At 41.2% G+C, this 19,934-nt stretch overlaps 1 protein-coding gene across 2 annotated transcripts in view; it reads right to left on the bottom strand.

Annotated features, from left to right (window-relative positions):
- mms19 (MMS19 homolog, cytosolic iron-sulfur assembly component) overlaps nt 1-19,934 on the bottom strand; it is a 69,495-nt gene that overhangs the window by 30,512 nt on the left and 19,049 nt on the right. For both annotated transcript variants that reach the window (XM_072557176.1, XM_072557174.1), the window contains 12 exons: nt 16,370-16,498; nt 14,921-14,982; nt 13,037-13,123; nt 11,299-11,373; nt 10,430-10,507; nt 9,530-9,668; nt 8,561-8,715; nt 6,536-6,614; nt 4,774-4,899; nt 4,526-4,607; nt 3,168-3,265; nt 1,095-1,253 (listed from right to left, as the gene is read on the bottom strand). In XM_072557176.1, the coding sequence (XP_072413277.1) occupies nt 1,095-1,253; nt 3,168-3,265; nt 4,526-4,607; nt 4,774-4,899; nt 6,536-6,614; nt 8,561-8,715; nt 9,530-9,668; nt 10,430-10,507; nt 11,299-11,373; nt 13,037-13,123; nt 14,921-14,982; nt 16,370-16,498 (1,269 nt within the window). The remainder of the gene's footprint in view (nt 1-1,094; nt 1,254-3,167; nt 3,266-4,525; nt 4,608-4,773; nt 4,900-6,535; nt 6,615-8,560; nt 8,716-9,529; nt 9,669-10,429; nt 10,508-11,298; nt 11,374-13,036; nt 13,124-14,920; nt 14,983-16,369; nt 16,499-19,934) is intronic.

The raw sequence follows: 19,934 nt of genomic DNA, 5'->3' as shown, positions 1-19,934 counted from the left end.
CACTACTGAGCTAGTTTTCAAAACCATCCACCATAGGGCAGGATAGTCATCTCTCCCTTCCAAAAATCTGGTGTTGTTCACCTTAAAGTATTTTGTAATTTCCTGTTCTTCAATTGCATGTATATCAGGACTTTTACAATTATATCACATCCCAAAGCACTTGACAGCCAATTAAGTACTCTTGAAATATTGATTCACTGTTTCTACATAGAATTTGTGCATAACAAGAAAACAACATAATATCTTTTAATCAAACAGAATTTACTATTGAAACTCAGTAGGTCTGGTAGCATCCGTGGAGAGAAAACAGAAGGACACTAAACATTACCTCTCTTTCCCTCCACAAATGCTGCCAGACCTGTTGAGTTTCTCCAGCAATTTCTGCTTTTGTTGGTTTCAGATCTCCAGCATGTGCAGTCTTTTGTTTTATATTGATATGTTGATTAAGGGATACCTTTCCCTTTTCGACCTCAAAGTATTTCCATGGGACCTGAGTATCTGCTGGAATTGACTGGCCTCAGTTTAATACATCAATAGGCATGTGCAGTCCTGCTGCAGCATCTGACCAAATGACAGTGCTGCACTCCTTAGCTGAGTGTCAGTTTTGATTCTTGTACTCAAGTTAAGAGTGGACCGAAACCCACAAAGTTCTGATTCAGAAACGCGACGAAACCCACAATTGACAATTAAAGGCAAAGTGAAGAGGGAACAAAACTATCAAATAAATGTTCAGAGTCACAATGTATTGAATTTCATGCCCCCAAGAGTAACCCATCCTCACATTCTATTTTTAAGAGCATTAGTCCTAATCACAAGACAGTTATCAATAGCAGATCACTGATCACTCTGCCTCTGATTTACCATCCATGGTCTCCTTCCTGGAGCATTAATGGTCCACTTGCCTTTCAAAACCCCTTTTTCACTAACACTGTCTCACCCAAAGAAGGCGTCAATTCCAACCACAGGCAGAGTTTCTTAAACCTCTTCACATCTGAACGGATACTCAAGTAATAATTTGGAAAGAAATCTCAGCTTTCAGCATCTCAGTTCACCAATATTTTGGTGAGATAAAAACCTCTTTCTGTAGAACTCACCTTTCTGTAAATTGGTCAAATGCTGCAGCAGGACTGGGACGGTCCTCTTCACTATACTAGGGTGTGTGGAAATGGCAGCCAAAGCCTGTATACTGCGTTGATGCAGAGCATTACCAGACGGTGCAAGAGGTTCGCCATCATCCTTCACTTCCATCCGTTCTAGAAATATCAGTGTACAAAATATTCATATTTAGTATTAATTACTCTTTTGATGACGCTCCTCAAAACTCAGAGTATGTTTCAGACAGTGCTTCAATATTCCAGTTCCAGTCTCACTTGCTCACAGAAATTTCAGGTGTAAGAAGTGGAAGTAGAATTAACATTGCGAGTCCAAAAACAGTCTTCTTCAGTAATACTGTCTGCCTCCACCTCACCTCCAACACAATGGCTTGGATGTGTCTCGTTGGCTTTGCACTGATGAGATACTAAAGGAGATCCAGTCTGTATTATAGGGAAAAAGTTCAAGATCTTCACGCTTGGAGACAATGGCAACAGCCCGTATGCTAAACTTGCACAGACTCTAATTCTCCAAAGTCCCAAAGTGTTTTGAATGTTGGGTTGCAAACAGCTATGCTTTAAACTGTCAATTTGTTTCCAAGAGAAAAGGGATCTCAAGGATAACTAATCCACAGTTATACTTGCATGCATGATCTATGTGATTCTCGTTGTTATGGAGCAGGGGTTTGAGAGGGGATATGTTTCTAAAATATCCACGAAAACCATCTGTTATGCATCAAGAGAAAAAGTGAGTGAGTGACAGAGTCAGAGAGACAGAGAGAGAGAACGCAAGTGTGTGTGTGTAAGAGAGAGAGAGAGAGAGAGAGAGAGAGAGAGAGAGAGAGAGACAGAGACAGAGACAGAGACAGAGACAGAGACAGAAAGAGAGGAAGAGCGAGAGAGAGAGCGCGAACGAGAGAGAGAGCACGACAGGGAGACATAGAGAGAGAGAGCGCGACAGGGAGACAGAGAGAGAGAGAGCGCGAGAGAGAGAGAGAGAGAGAGAGAGCGCACGAGAGGGGGAGAAAGAGAAAAGCTAAATACCTTTATGGTGCACAACAACACAAGAATGCAGATAGACATTTGTGCTTGGATTGGAAAAACCAAAACTTGTGAAGAGCTAAAACGAAGCTGGAAGAATTGCCTCACTTCAGCAAATGGAAACATTACATGGTCAATGATACTTCTGGAGCTAAAGTGTTGCAAGCTGGAAAGGAACAGACCAGAAGTAAACTATCAGGAGCCAGTCATTTTGGACTGTTTGCAGGAGCATTGAACATCCGCTTAAAAGACCTAATAGTGGATAATTTCAGTGTTTCTAAGGATAGTGAGACTTAACCTGTTTGACAGTGAAGTGTGAGATAACTTTGATTTAGCTAATCCAGGACTGACTGATTGGCAGCAGAAGCTGCTTCAGTTTTCTCTCCAACCCAAGACTTTTTGACCTCAGTGAACATTGCCCCATTACAGCTTGTTTTGAGATTACAACTACACCCATGGTGCAGGTATAACACTGAGCATAGTAAAGGTCATTCCTTATGCCTTTAATTAATAGAGTGGCCACTTAGTGATTTATTCAGTTATCATTTATTGCAGGAACTCAGAGTGATCTACTCTCAGTAATCACTGCAGACGTAGTGCACTTGGGAAAGGCAATTACAAATTGTGAGGAACATGATTTTACCAGAGGGTGTGGCATCAAGGAAATAAACTGTGCCAAAACATGCAGGTCAATAACCAACAAGAATTTTCTTTTAAACACAGCAAGCTGTTGTGATGTGTGATGTGTTGCCTGAGAGAATGGTGGAAGCAGATTCAACAGTAACTTTGAAAAGGAAATTAGATATTTCAAAAATGAGACATTTACAGGGCTGTATAAAAAAAAATGAGGGTTGGATTAAATGGATATCTCCTTCAAAGCTATAATGAGTTGAATGACCTCCTTTGTGAAGTGTGATTTTGTAAGTCAACAATAAAGGAAATGGTAGGTCCAAGGTCTTTTAGCATTCCAAGCGCTGTTACATCCGTGTGTAACAATCCATCCAGAGAAGAAACAAACACAGCAATGTGATATACCTGTGTTTAAATCTTGCGTCAGTGCTGGAACCATCTTAGTGATGAAAGCAGAGGGCTGGATTGCAGAAATGATCGTGGAAGCTTCCAATGCTGCGGCACTGAAGGAAGAAAAGGTTATAAAAAAAAGCTTTTATTTATATTTAGCTCTTCTAACACAGTAAAAAATCCTCAAGGCTCTCCACAGAAATATAATCACACAGAATACTGACAATCAACAACATGATATTAGAACAGTTGGTTGATCAAAGATGCAAGCTTAAATAGGAGAGGGAAATGTGGAGAAATTGCAGAGTTTAGGGACCAGACAGCTGAAAGCGCATTGAATGGTAGGACATCGAAAGTGAAACTGCACAACTGGCCAGAGCTGGAGAAGTACAGAATCCCTGGGAGAACTGTACCGCTGAGGACAGTTACAGATGGAGCTTTAAGTATGGTGAAGAATTTATTATTTAAAGTGTACAATTGTTGGCGAGAATGGCATGCAGACCATCAGAAGTCTGAAAGGCCAGAGCACACCAGCAGGCAAAAGTTTAACCTTTGATCACAAGCTCATGACTCTGGGGAAATGAGGGGGACACATCCCAAATTGAACTGAGGTCATCCATTTAAAATGTTCTATTGTTGGAGCAGTCAGTTCCTTGCAAGGAGGTCTGTAGAGAGCAGTCTCCTATGCTTCACCATACAGCAAATATTTTATCTACCAGCCTACTATTCAACTACTGGAAGAGGACAGGAAATGGACAGAACATCGAAGCTCAAATTTGTCCTCAGCCAAGATTGACACCAATATCCTGCAGGGTAGACAGATGATTAGGAATAAGGTTCTGGATGTAGAACCCCACCTATTTTGTTCTCAAGCTCCAGGTTGCTGTGACCAACAGTAGAAGCCCTAAAGTGTTACTGACTGATCAGCAGAGAATACCACAGAATATGTACGATGTGGTATTTGCCTAACAAGTCCACACCGACCCACCGAAGAATACCCCACCCAGACCCATTCCTCTCTCCTATCGCCCTGTATTTGCCAAGGCACATCCCTGCACACTATGGGCAATTTAGCATGGCCAATTTATGCAACCTGCACATCTGTGGACTGCAGTCTCAGAATCAAACCACTGACGCTCTTATCTGGATGGCACCAAGGTGCATAGTTTTTTTACTTAAACTGATTAAGCCTTCATATGTCAATCTTCCACCTGGCATCTCCTTCTTTTTCAGAGTTTTGGAATTACTTTTCGAATGACAAAGCCAGAGCACAAGGTTGGAATACTCCAGAAATGTTCTGCCATTCACAACCAGACAATGAACGCAGCAGAGCTTTCCCTGGAGTATCAAAAAGAGACTATTAAAATCCTCACCAAACTTGAGGGTCAGCCTCCTGTAGGATCAGTCTGTTCAAGTGGTCTACACTCAACTCTATGTCGGAGGAAGACAGCAAATCTATAATAAGAGAGATCCATTAAGCCAGATACACAGCGAAATAAGAGTCGGTAAATAGAGGTGCTCACAGCAGCTCTGCACCAGTCAGCCACCCTGCCATTTAACAGAGTTCAATTTGCAATCATTAAAAAAAATTACAGCTGAGCACGTGTGAAGAGGAACTAACCTTGCTGTGATGCCAGAACTGCCAAAGTGCTAGTCCCCACCATTTGCAGTTGGACACTGGAATCAGTCAGTGCAGAGAATACCAGGACACAAAGCTGATCCTTAAAGGCACACAGGGGATTCTCATCTATAAGTGGGAGGGGCAGAAGAACAACTAAAAATCAAATCAATGTGCTCACTCCCCATCAGACATTCACATTGCTCAGTTTCATTGTTCAATAGTTTGCATTTACCTAGCACCTTCATCTAATGAGTTTTGAGAAGATTTGTAGCTCAGGCTGAGGTTCTGGATGTAGGTTTGCTCGCTGAGCTGGAAGGCTCATTTTCAGACGTTCCGTCACCATACTAGATAACATCATCAGTGAGCCTCCAGATGAAGGCTTCAGCCAGAAGCTCACTGCTGATGTTACCTAGTATAGTGACAAAACGTCTGAAAATGAACCTTCCAGCTCAGCGAGCAAACCTACATCCAGAACCTTCATATAATTCACCAGAATGTCCCAAAGGTTTTATCAAACTTGTACACACAGTCACATGAGGAGGTATTAAGATATATGGCCAAACACTTGATCAAAGCAGTAGTTAAACACTGAACTCCATTTAAAGTGCTGTAGGCACTTTGGGAGGGAATTCCAGAAACTAGTGCCCATGTAGCTGAAGACATGGCTATCTATGGTGGAGTGATAATTTGAGAGAAGCATAGAGTTCTGAAAGACTTATAGGACGAGAGCATAAAAACTAAGACAGATTTGACCACAAAGATTTGGAAAACATGGACAATAAATAGTATCCAAGCAGGTATTGACAAACAAAAATAACTCCTTTATTCGTCAATGAACAAACCACAACTTACGCTTACTTTTAATGAAATTAATTGTATCTCCTACAATGACTCAGCAAAACTATTTCTTTCAAGAACAACTCAATTCCACTTTTTTAAAGAAGCTGAAACATTGATACAAGCAGCAGAGTTTGCTCAATGGTAATTATTCACAAAGGACATGAACATTGCAGCCTATGGTGTAAAAAGGCATATCTATCAAATGTTATCGTATTATCAGTATTCTAGGAACAGTTCACATGGAAAAATCAAGCACTTACATTCTTTAACTTACATGAGAGGTAACAAATTATAAAATATCAGAGTCCAAAATTCGCATTCAAAAATCTGTCACTGGGTGTTTTCAGTCTCCAGGGTGGAGTTACCTCTTGTGATACTGGGAGTGAGCACTCATTGAACAAACAAATATTACAAAAAAAAAGCAAGCCATGCAACCGAGGTTCTTGCAACATAGTCTGACATTTTCTGCACTCTGTTCATTGTTGTTGCATTCTCTTGTTAACTATCTTTCTTCCTGCAACATTAAAGGACCCAGGTCCATCCACACTTTCACTCACTGATGCGGTGATTAGACCCTCTCTCAAATTCAACAACAATGTGAAACGATCCCAAACAATTCACAGGAGTGTTACCGAAAAACAAAATTACAAAGAAGGCAATTGAAGAAATAGATTTTAGGCAGCATTTTACAGGAGACAACAGGGTAAGAAGTTGGACAGGTTTAAAGGAGGGAATTCCAGAACTTAAGATCTTGGCAACCAAAGACAAAGTTTCCAAATACAAAGCTATTACAACTGGGAGATGTGCAAGAGACAAGAATTCCCTTGATAACACCCTGGAACACCACAGGGGGGTTGTCGTGCATCCCCACTTCCTCCAATCCCACTCCCTGAATATCTGATCAGCACAAAATCCAACCCACCTTCCTCATCTCGGTCCCACTTTTGGATTAGTTTAATGAAAATTTTCAAAATTCCCAAGATTGTCCAACGTTGGCTACTCTGCAAAAAAAGGACATTCCATCATTAGTTCAATTTGCAAGAATTGAATGCCAATACAAGTAAAGTGCCTCACAGTGTCCTTGTCAAGGGCGCCACACCAAATTAATTTTGGAGCACAATGACAATCATGTAAGGAAACCTATCAATCTATAACAGCAAAATCCCACGAACAAACATGAAAGGCCAATTAACCAGTTTGTTAGTGGTGCTTTACGAAGAAATGTCAGCCAAGACACTCACTCTGCTCTTCTTTGCATAGTTCAGGTTGTTGTTTCAAATTTTCATACTTTGTCTGGAGTGTTGTATGTAGTTTTGGTCTCCTTACTCAAGAAACAATATACTTTCCAGAGTAGGAGTATAGTGACTGTTCACCAAACTGATTCCTGTGATGGAAGGACGGTCATACGGAGATATAGACTGGGTTGACCTAGCCTGTGGTCACTGAAGTTTAGACGTATGACAGGGCTGTCAATGAAACATATAAAGTGCTGACAGTGCTGGACAGACAGGGTGAAGCAGGTCAGGCAGCATCCAAGGAGCAGGACAATCAACGTTTCTGGCATAAGCCCTTCTTCAGGAATTCAGGAAGAAGGGCTTATGCCTGAAACCTCGATTCTCCTGCTCCTTTGGTGCTGCCTGACCTGCTGCGCTTTTCCAGGAGCACATTTTTCAGCTCTAGTCTCCAGCATCTGCAGTCCTCACTTTCTCCCAGACAGGATGAAGGGATGATGCTCACCCTAGGGGGAAGTGTGTCTATAACAAGGGGTCAAGGTCTTAGGATACGAATTAAGAGCAGAGATAGGCCATTCAGCCCATCAAGTCTGCTCTGCCATACAGTGACAACACAGCTGATCTGATCATTCTCAGCTCCACTTTCCTCCTTTTCCCCATAATCCTCGATTCCCTTAATAATTACAAGTCTTCGTCTTGAATATACTCAGTGAGCCAGTCTCAACACCCTCTGTGGTAAATAATTCCACAGTTTCACTATCCTCAGAGAAGAAATGCCTCCTTAGCTGTGCCTTAAATGTTCAAACCTTATTCTGAGATTATGTCTTCTAGTCCTAGGCTCTATCACCAGCCCTGTCAAATCCTCAAATAATCTTTTGTTTCAATAAGGTTTCCTCTCATTCTTCTATATTCCAAGAAGTGCAGGCCCAGTTGATTAACCTCTACTCCTAACACAGTTCTTCCATACCTGCTATTAACCTAGTGTACCTTTGCTGCACTGAAGGGTAGGCTATTTAGAAATGATAGGAGACATTCTTCATTCTGAGGATGGTAAGTCTGTGTAATTACCTATAACAGGTAGCTGTGGATGCCAAATTAGTGAATATATTCAAGAAAGAATCAGACAGATTCCTCAACATTGAAAATGACAGAGTATGGAGACAATGATGTTAAGATAGAGGATCGGCCATGATCAAACTGAATGACAGTGCATACTTGATGGGCTCAGTGGCCTATACATACCATTACTTTTTACCTTTCTATGTTTGAATGTCCAAACAGGACAACACTTCTGACAATATGCAAATTCTCTGTAGAAAGGAGTTCAACTTTATATTGTGCATGAACCCTGAGTTTTGATCACAGCTTTGGTTGAGGCCATCTTAAAGCTAATGTTATTTCATTAGATACTGAGTGGAAGAGCAATAATCAATTTGCAATATCACTGTGTGCATTGCAATATCCACAAACAGCAGCAGGATCAATGACTAACTTATCTGATATAATGGTGCTGGATGAAGGAGGAATGTTAGGTCAAACATGGAATCTTTATCAGTCAAACTAAGTGCACTGAGGATCCAAGTTCAACATCATCTCTGAAACACTTGAGTATTGCGCTGGAGTATTGGCCCAGATTCTGCGCTCATGGTCCCAAATGAGGCCTCAACACATGGCATTGCTAATCCAAGGTGAGTTTCCATGTGCCCATCCTTTACCTGTTTATGTTTATTGAATTGTTCCAGCAACAGAGGAAATATGCAGCTGTTGATCTTGGAGCATGCTCTGTAGGAAGCACTCGCAGCTGCCTGGAGCAGCTTTGCACTTGGCCACACGAGTTTCATGTCTGGTTCACACAGGTGATGCTTGCAATCTGAAGCAAGGAGGCAACAGTAAACTTTTCAGAGATGCTGTAGAGTCATAGAGTCATACAGCACAGTAACAAACCCTTCAGTCCCAGTTTCCCAAATTAAACTTAAGCAACTTGCACAGCTGACATTGTTGGCAATGTCAAAATGGGCTGTTGTATAATCTGCAAGGAGGGACAACGGCATGTGAATTTGGTTGAGATATCAGTTGATCTGCTGGTCCCACTTTGAAGTGAATACCATTATTCAAGAATGATAGAACAAATTTAATTATGTAACATGCCAGCTGTGAGGAAGAACATGTCCAAGATAAAAATAAAGAAGGAAGTTAATCAACAAAGAATAAAGAAATTTTTTTGACCGCACATGCAAAACATTCAAAAGGAAAAAATCCTGCAGTGAGCTGGGAAACAACACCACATTGAATACAAACAAATCTCAAATTTTTAAAAGCTTTTAAATGGCAACAATTTAATATATTGTCAGCGAGAAAAAACCTTCAAGGGATTTTCAGTAGTTTGTTCAACTTGAAAATGGTCAGTATGTGTGAATTGTCCAGTTTCTCCTCAGTGCATCAAGATGTACTCTGCAACATAAGAACCTTGAGAACTGCTTGATGCGGAAATCAGATGATTAAAATGGAATGTGTTTGGCTCCCCAGCATTGAAATGTTTCTCTTTCAAGTACAAAACCGACAGTACATCTATCTGGAAAGGCCTGAAAACCTCAAGTTACCAATTTAGACAGGTAATTGTTTCTATACTTATTCATGGAGCGAGATCGATGCACTGGATACAAAGGCATAGATTTCATCCATACCTTGTAGAACATTATTGAGGAATGCATCCAGACTATCCTCTGCATCCGAATCGATAACTGATTTGGACAGACTAGTTGATAGTGCCTGGAGAGCAGCAAGACCTTCAGCTTCAACCTTTTCACTTGCTGTCTGAAAGACCTAGAAAAATTTAAAGGGTATATGTAATGATCAAAATGGGCCTGACCAACTCCCACTCTGCCATAAATGAAACAGCACATGACCCATTTAACAAGTATCTGGCTTTATAACATATGTTGTGTCAAAGCAATGCTAGAAATTACTCAGGGTTTAGAGCCCACCACTCTCAGAGCGGAAGTGCTCCTTTCAAGCACCCGAGAGAGGAAACAGGCTAGGAATGTTCTCAATTCAGTTCTCAGCGGGCACTCAAAATGCAATTCATTCGCAGCTGGATAGTTTCAAAACAACACAGAATGTGTAGCAGAGAAACAGGCCACTTAGCCGAACTGGCTCCATGAGCCTCCTCCTACCCTCTTCATCTTACCCGACCAAACACAACCATCTACTCTTTTTTCAGTCATGTCTATTTCACTTCTCTTAAATGCAGCAATGCTATTAGATGCCTTAGCTGCATCTTGTTAACTGAACTTACATATTCTCATCACTGTCTGGGTATTTAATCCCAAATCCCCACCTGGATCACTCATGACTGTCTAATATTTATAACCAATAGTTTTGGACTCCACTTCAAGATGAAATATGTTCTGTACACCCAATCTACTCCCTTACCACTCTACTGGTGGGTTGACATCTTGAATCACACATTTAAACTATAGTGGGTTAGAATCCTTATCCTTTAAGAAGGATTAGTACGGCCAACTGAGTCAGGGTTAACACTCTAGAAGGTAGATGGTGCACAGTCTATATATTCTTGTGCTTACCTCTCTGCGTATAGAGTGCCAAAGAGCTGGTAGGAATTCTTTCAACTCCTTCTTCCTATAATTTCTGCAGCATGTTGTCTATGAGGGACAAGAAAGCAGGGAAAGTTATCTTCTTTTATTGATTCTCAGGGTCTCACAGACAACACCAGACATACATTGCCAATGGTCATGAAGGTGGTGGTGATGCGTTGTCTTCCTTGAACTTCTGCAGTCCATGTCTCTCCACAGTGCTATTTGTTTCAGGATTCTGACTCAGCCATGAAAGAACAGCTAATAGATAGTCAAGTTGAGACCGTGGTGCTGGAAAAGCACAGGTCAGGCAGCATCCAAGGAGCAGGCAAATCGACGTTTTGGGCAAAAGCCCTTCATCAGGAAGCATTCTTGATGATGCTGACAAGCACAGTACAAAGATGTTCTCTTTTTATTTCATATCTATATCCCTTTTTTCCAACATTTTCATTTTTAAAAAAAATCAATATTGCACTTCACTACAAGTTTTAGTTGGCCACTTGCAACCTATTGATTTAAGAGTAGCACTTAATATACATATGTGACATTTGAGACCCATCTCCCTTTCTCTTCCCTCAAGGGAACAGTAAATGTAGTGAAATAGGAAGCAAGGTCAGATCAGCAGCTACAAGAAAACGAAAAGGGTTTTGTCAAATGTCACACCTACATGTTTTGACAGAATGACCGGTCTCAGCTATCCATTCACCATTACCCATGTAGCTGCAATAATCTGGATTTTCCTGTTCAGGTGAGTGATCTTAAAGGGATAAACCAGATTTATTAAAGGACATCACAGACCAAACCCAGAGTCATAGATCACCAACACCACAGAGAACTTCAAACAGGAACACCTCACCTACCAGAGTCCGAAGGGAATCCACTTTGGCACTCTGAACATCCGAATCCAGTTTCTCAATCAGGAGTGGCAATAGGAACTAAGAACACAAGGAACATTTTTGTCAAATTAAGAAAACTCAGAGAAAAGATGCAAAACTAAATTAAGACAAGCCTCCACTTCCCCATCATCTAACAACCACTAACACTCAATATCAAATGTCACAAAAGAAAAAGAGCCTGTTTCTGTCATATTTCTACAACTGTTATCAAAGGATGAGAGACAGACCAGGTGGGAAATATAAAGAGAACAAAATGATACAGGCCGACAGGAACTTTCTGGTTGAAACTGTTTGTAGCAGTACTACTAATGAACACATTGAAGTTTGATCACACTTCCTTAAGAATCTGATTAATCTCTACATAAAAGTTGGAAGATTGAAACATCACTAACAATTTGACAGGAATAAGTATGCCTGTTTTATTACAGGCATAAGTGATCGTGATCATAAGTAAGCTCTTAATGTTGAGGGGGGGGGTGAGGGGGGGTGGGGTGAAGACTTGTAAGTGATAAAGGTCAATCCCTGCATTGTATCGACTGCACATTTTTGCCACATCAACCCCAAGGCACAGGATGAGACATGATGCCTATGCCATACTACTCACTAGAGTTATCTGCACCAATCTACTGCCACCCAGGCATTACTGCCAACTCCATATCCGAGCCCTTTCTGACTAACCAACCACTATCATACAGGCATAGACTTGTTGGGCAAAATAACCCATTTCTCAACTGTAAATGCTACTTAGCAATGATAGAAGAATGTGTCTTGGAATCAGGAAATATTTTGGTCTGTTTTTGCCATTCCTCCCTACTGGGGGCATCATCTCCTTGAAGGCATACAGTAGTATAGGTAATTACCAACAGTTCAAAGTTACCATGCTTCAGGGACAAATCCTGAATCGCAAGCTAGTGGGGCAGCACGGTGGCACAATGGTTAGCACTGCTGTCTCACAGCAGCAGAGACCCGGGTTCAATTCCCGCCTCAGGCGACTGACTGTGTGGAGTTTGCACATTCTCCCGGTGTCTGCATTGGTTTCCTCCCACAGTCCAAAGATGTTCAGGTCAGGTGAATTGGCCATGCTAAATTGCCCGTAGTGTTAGGTGAAGAGGTAATGTAGGGGTATGGGTTGTGCTGCGGCGGGTCGGTGTGGACTTGTTGGGCCGAAGGGCTTGTTTCCACACTGTAAGTAATCTAATCTATATTGACTGAAGTATCAGTGTCAGGTCTGACTCTGCCCTCAGACTAACTTAGAACAAGAGACACCAAAAGCAGAGACAGTTAAGGTGAGATTTAATTTGGGTGTTCAAACTTCTGGGGAATAAATAAGACTACAATAATTGTTTAGAAGAATCAGAAGGAGATTCATTTATTTAACAAGTCTATGATATTGTGTTGCCTGAAAGGGCAGTGGAAGTGGTACAAGAGTAACATGAAAAAAGGAATTAGATAAATACTTGAAGCAGCAAAAAGATTGTGAGGCTACGATGAGAAAGTAGGGTGAGAGGGAGCAATTGGTTCTCTTTCCAAGAGCCGGCACAGGCACATTGTGTCAAAAGGCTTCCCTTCAGGCTTATACAATTCTAAAAAGTCACAGAAAAGTCTGAATTGATAGTTTGTTGGTTGTACTGGTGCTGGTGCCTATCACCACGCCCCAGTAGAAATGCTAAAGCATTCTGACAGACTAGATTACTGATAATACCTCTGCAAACCGGGGTGTGGCAGTAAGTACAGATCGCAGGCTCAACACCAACTCCTCCTGAGATATCCCATGTGGGTCATTTGGAGGCTGCAAATAAAAGCAGAACGAAGTCAGATTCTAATTTTAACATGCACTCAACACAATCCATTCATTCAAACGAGAAGGATTTCTGTAAAAGGATTCCTTGCTCTCCAGTTACTTTATTGCATGAGAGTTCCAAGGTTCCAATTTAAAGGGATCATTAGCACTTCAGCACATCATTCATTGCCATTCATTTATTTTCCTCCACCATTACAATTCTTTCCATTTCGTAAAATGTACATGGTTCCTCCAACACTTGCTTTCTGCAAACATTAAAAAAAAGTTAAAGCATTCCCTGTAACCTCAGAATGTTGAAACGTGACTGATCTCAAGATCTCCTTCTTCAGTGCATTCCCCGTCAAATACCAGACTAATGCCATTTACAAGCTTGCTGACGACATCACCATAGTCGGTCGAATCTCAGATGGTGATGACACAGACTACATATAGGAGGTGGAAGACCTGGTAAAATAGTGCACTGAGAACACTAGCTCTCAATGCCAGCAAAACCAATGAACTCATTATTGACTTTCGGCGGGATGTTACCCATGCCCCCTACACATTAACAGCACAGAGGTAGAACGAGTGGAGGGTGTAAAACTTCTGGGAGTGGTTATCCACAACAAGCTTTCTTGGACTCTTCATGTGGATGCACTGGTTACAAAGGATCAACAATGTCTCTCCTTCCTCAGGCAGCTGAGGAAATGTGGCATGACGGCTAATACCCTTGCCAAATTTTATAGGTGCACCATCGAGAGCATTTTGTCTGGATGTATCACTACCTGGTATAGCAACTGTACCATTCAAGATTGGAGACGGTTACAGAGAGAGTGGTGAATTCGGCCCAGACAATCACAAAGGCCAACCTCCCATCTATAGAATCCATCTACCAGGCCCGCTGTCAAGGAACGGTCGCCAGAATTCTTAAAGATCTACCCCACCTTGGCAATGTTTTTCTACAACCTCTACCATCAGAGAAAAGGTACAGAAGCCTGAACATACGCACCAGCTGGTTCCGTAACATTTCCTACCCTACTGTTGTTAGAATACGGAATGGACTCAAGCTCTAAACATTTGCCTGCATCCATGTTTTTGTTTTTGCCGCTATTTACCTATTATTTACTATCTATGCTACTTAACTCTGTGATCTGCCTGTATTATTCATAAGGCAAAGCTTTTCACTGTGCCTTGGTACACGTGACAATAAACTCAATTCAATTCAATTCCTCTCCAGGGTCTGAAGACTCAAACACCTCACCTTCTCTTCTTTCAAAAACAGCTAAGACTTTATCTCCCACATAGACAAAACGTTACTGGAAATGAAGGCAAAAATCAGACACCCACCCCTCAGATCAATCAAGGGTCAAGCATCAGCATTGATCATCTTCAGAGGGTCAGTGCAGACTCGATGGGCTGAATGTCCTCATTCTGCACTGTAGGGATTCTATGATTCCCCCAGCCTGAAGGATCTTGAGAGGGCAGATGTGGAGAGGATTATTCCTCTTATGGGGGAGTCCAGAACTAGGGATCACCATTGAAAAATAAAGCACATCCTTTTGAAAGAGATAATGCAATTTCCCCCTCGCAGCTACCTTAATTCCTAAGCTTGTGGAAGCAGAGTATTTGAATATCTTTAAGTCAGGAAGAAAGAGAGTGAAAGGTTTTCAAAAGCATTGTGGATTTGTGATCACATTTATATCAACCATAATCTTATTCATGCCAGAACTTCTGCTCCTTGTTCATAGATGCATAAACTGGTATACTTAAAACACAAACTCAATCTTCTCATCAAGATTGGCTTACCGGTGTAAAATCAATAGGAAAATAGCATGAAGTGATCTCAAAGAACTCTTCCACAAAGTTCCCTATAAACAAAGAAAGAAATCAATAGCTAAGCAGAAGGCAAAATAAATTGAATAGTATCTAAACAGAACACATTCTTTTGTATCTTAATTCAATTCAGTATAAACTGAGCAGGTTCTGCTTATTAAACCAAGATTTATTTGCACTAAGGATTAAAAATATATACATAACAGTTCCAATTTTCACTCTGTTCCTTTGCTGAGAGTGCCAATTTAAGGTGGGGTCCTTTTTCCTTGCACCAAAAGTCTCTGTATCTAATCAAGACATAAGCCATAAATTAATGGCTTGCACTTTCTCCAGAGTCAGCAGGCTGTTGTTTTAAGGTTTCCTTTAGGGACATGAGTGCATTATCTCAATAAACACTGATGTAGTTCAGGCATATTGATATTCCATTTACCCTCACAGCTGGATCACAAAAATTCCAAGGAACCACTCCAAGAACAGAGAGGGTCTTCCTGAATATCCTGGAACATATATCCATGAACTAACACCATCAAGATATCATTTTCACATCATTATGTCATTATCACATCACTTCCTGTACTATAGAAAATGTGGTAGTCAAATTGGACAATTGTTATTACAATTCCAAAGTACTTAGTAACAGACACTTGTCCTAAATGCAACAGCAAAATAAATGCTTGGTTTCTCTTATTGGGGTTAACCAAAATTACTTGGTAACTGTACAAGGTAAAGTCGTCACAGTCTCCAGATGACTATACAGCTGCTTTCTCAGAGTAATGACTAGCATGAACATCTTTAGCAAATGTAGACGATAAATGTCAGCAGACTGTTCAATCACAGTGCAATATTTTGAAAAGTCTGATCAAGTTTTCATCTCAAGTCCACACAAGCAGATTTCGTGGGGGGGGGGGGGGGGGGGGGGGGGGGGGGGGAGAAAGAGTGTGGTTTACCAATTCAGGATATTTGGTTGGAAATGGGAGAGAAAACACATGCACATAGGAAGAACCTTATAAATGTAGTGTCGTGGGTGCAGAAGAAGGAGGTAAGACGTGGAACCATATCTGTGTGACAGCCTAACAAAAATAAAATTCAAGCTCCCACACAGCACCTTTGCTGGGTTGCTGGAAACTGAACCAACTCATACACTAAAAATAAACTCATGCGCTCTGACAGGATGTCAGCAAGTTAGCAGTGAGACAGAATGTTGGGTGTATATATGTTTGTAGTACACCCAATTGAGAAGTGAAAATAGAATTAATGTTATTTTACTGCTATTACATGGGGTTGTTAGCAGGGTGACAGATCTCAGATGATTTAATTAACAGTATCACACATGAAACACATTTAGGTGTAATTTGTCCAATAGGTTATGTTCCTAGCTCAGTCTCAGGACTAAAATTGCAGACTCTGGCAGAAAATACATACCAAGTTCATAATTGTTGACTATGATGTCCCTGGAGATTTGAAAAGCCATTAATAAATTCCGTGGGTCCTTCTCTCCATCCATTGCTTGAATAAAACCAAATGTGAAGTCCGCTGCCAAACTCTTCAGTTCTAAGAAGGATGAAAACAAGCTTACTCTATGCTAAATTCCACAATAACATATGGTTGACTCTTATTTTCATTTAGGATAGGCAATAAATGCTGGCCTTGCCTGTAACACTCCATGAAGAATATAGAAAAAAACTTTGCTCATTATCTCACTCAGAGCAGGTCTGGGGGTTGGAGGGCGGGGGAAGGAGAAGAAAAGTCTCACTGATTTTGTAGAGGGTAATAAAGATCATGGCTGATTAATATTAATAGGACAGTATAAAGGAAACATATCATTACTACTAAATGTGAGAGTGTGCCAAATGCAAATTGCATCTTCCCTACATACAACAGTTATGAATGAAATTGAACTGAACTAACCATATAGTCACACTCTTGGAATCATATCTTACACAAAAGTACCAAATGACACTGTCACAATGCCTGTAAAGGCTCTGTACCACCAGCAGGACAGACCCAATAGAAGTGTTGGCACAGTCGTACGCAGGAGAGGGCTGCTCTATATTCACTCTGGACCCCGTGAAGTTGCACGGCACCAGGTCAAACATAGACAAGGAAACCTGCTGTATGGAGAGTGTCAAGGGGTACAGATGGTACTTGGGTGCAGAATGGGGGACTTCAAAATCTACGACCAAGAGTGTCTCAACAACACGACGACTGACTGAGTTGGTCATATCCTAAAGGACATTAGAGACCTAGCAGCTCGGGTATATAATTCTTTGAAGTTTGCATCTCATAGGATGATTAAGGCGGCATTTAACATGCTTCCCATCATTGCTCAGACCTTTAAAGCAGAGGAGTTGGAACATTATGTTGAAGTTGTACAGGACATTGATGAGCCTCCCCTGGAGTACACTGTCCAGTTCTGGTTTCCATCATAGGGAGGATATTATTAAACTGGACAGGGTTCAGAAGAGATTTACCAGATTGTTGCTGGAAATGGAGGGTGAGAGTTATAAGGAGAAACTGGAACTTTTTCCACTGGACTGATTGGACCAAAGGGTCTGTTTCTGTGTTGTATGGCTTTATGACGAAACTGCAAAACTGGGTCTGTGGCAATGTGGGAATCAACAAGAGGGAAAAGTATAAATTACCTCATCCTCACCCCCAATGTGCCTGTTGCAGATGCAGGTGAAAGTATTGGTAAGAGTGACCACCACACAATCATTGTAGAGAGCAAGTCCTGTCTTCACACTGGAATTACTCTCGGTCATGTAGTGTGGAACTATCACAGTGCTAAATGGCATAGACTTTGAAGCGATGTAGAAACTCAAGGTTGGATATCCACCATGCACTGTGGCCCATCAGCAGTAACTAAATTGTACTCCAGCACAACTGCAATCTCCTGGCCCAACATAACCCCACTCTGCCATGACCATCAAGTTAGAGAATCAACTCTGTTTCAATGGAAATGCAGGAGGGCAAGTATCAGGTATACTTGAAGCTAAGGTGTCAACCAGGCAAAGCTACAAAACAGGATAGTAGCAAGTGAAGAAACAGAACAAATTATTCCACAAATAACAGATTAGATCTAAAACAGATTAGATCTAAGTTCTGCAGTGCTCCAGCATTTAGCCATGAATGGTGGTGGACAATTAAATTGGAAGAGGGTCTACAAAAATCCCTATCATCAATAATGGGTAGGCCCAGCACATACCAACAGATTCAAGAACAGCTTCTTCCACACTGTTATTAGACTTATGAATGGACCTCTCATTATTAGAATTGAACTTCCTCTGCACTTTCACAGTAGCTGTAACACTATATTCTGCATTCTGTTCTACTACCCTGATGTACTTATATAAGGTAAGATTTGACTTGTTAGCATGTAAAACAATACTTTTCACTGTATCTCAGTACATACGACAATAATAAATCAAACTGAAACATTCTCAACAGTCATCAGCCAGAAATGCCAATCTTCTCCAGAGGTCCTAGTATCTTAGATACCACTCCATGTAAAAGAAATGGTTGGAGGCACTAGATACTGCAAGGACTGTGGAATAAAATAAAGCAAAAAACTGCAAATGCTGAAACAAAAACAAAAATGGCTAGAGAACCTCAACAGGAAAAAAGTTCTGATTAAGGGTCATTGGACTTGAAACGTTAACTGTTTTCTCGGTGTGGATGGTGTCAGACCTGCTGAGGTTCTCCAAGAGTTTCTGTTATTGTCGCAAAGACAGTATTCTAGCATATAACAAAAACGTATTGTCCGGAACTTGCCACAGTCCCAGGAGAGCTACAAAACTGGTATTTATATGATAATTTGGAAAATTGCCAAATATGTCCCCTACACCAAAAGCAGGACAAATCCAACCTGGCCAATTACTAGCCCATCAATTTGATCTTCATCATCAGAAAAGGAAGATATTATCAACTGTGCTATCAAACTGCACTTGCTAAACAACAGCCTTCTCAATGGCTCTAGTGAAAACCAAACTGCAAGTCACTCAGTCCCTGACCTCACTACAACCTTGGTTCAAACATGAACAAAAGAGCTAAATTCCAGAAGGTGAGGTGAGGTGAGAATAACTGCTCTGGAGTGACTGCGGTATTAAGGTTTTCGAGCAAAACTGGATACAATGGGAATCAGGAGAAAACTCTGCGCTGGTTGGAGTCATACTTGGCACAAAGAAAGTGGTCGGAGATCAGCCATCTCAGGACATTTCTGCAGGAATTCCTCAGAATTCATGCCCTTGGCCCAACCACCTTCAGCTGCTTCATCAATGACCTTCCCTCCATCATAAGGTCAGAAATGTGGATGCCTGCTGATAATAAGACAATTTTCAGCAAAATTTATAACGCCTCAGATACTGAAGCAGCCCATGTGCAAATGCAGCAACACGAGGAGAATATCCAGGCTTGGGTTGTCAAGTGTTAAGTAACACTCATGCCAGACAATGACCATATCCAATAAGAGACAATTTAACCACCATCACTGAATCCCCCACCTTAAACATCCTGGGAATTACCAATGACCAGAAAGTGAACTGGACTAGTCACACAAATACTATGGCTGCAAGGTCAGATCAGAGACTCAGAATTCTAGTGTGTAACTGACTCAAAGCTTGACCACCATCAACAAAGCACAAGTCAGGAGTGTGATGAACCTTCTACACTTGCCTGGATGAGTGCAGCTCCAAGAACACTCAGGAAGCTTGATAACATTCAGGACAAAGTGGGCAACTGATTAACACCACATTCACAAGCGTTCACTCTCTCCACCAAAGACATACAGCAGCAGCAGGGTGTACCAGTTAAAAGGTGCACTGCAAAAGTTCCCCAAGGATTCTCAGACAGCACCTGCCACACCCAAGAATAGTTAGGATCATGGTAACAGACAGATAAGAACACTACTACTTGCAAGTTGTTCTCCAAGCCACTGACTTGGAAGTGTATTCTGTCATTTGCTGAGTCATAATTTTGAACTCCCTTTTAA

Source organism: Chiloscyllium punctatum, chromosome 38 (genome assembly GCF_047496795.1).
Source record: "Chiloscyllium punctatum isolate Juve2018m chromosome 38, sChiPun1.3, whole genome shotgun sequence".
Taxonomy (NCBI): Eukaryota; Metazoa; Chordata; class Chondrichthyes; order Orectolobiformes; family Hemiscylliidae; genus Chiloscyllium; species Chiloscyllium punctatum.
The sequence above is the reverse complement of the archived record's forward strand: the minus strand, read 5'-3'. Positions and strand labels throughout refer to the sequence as shown.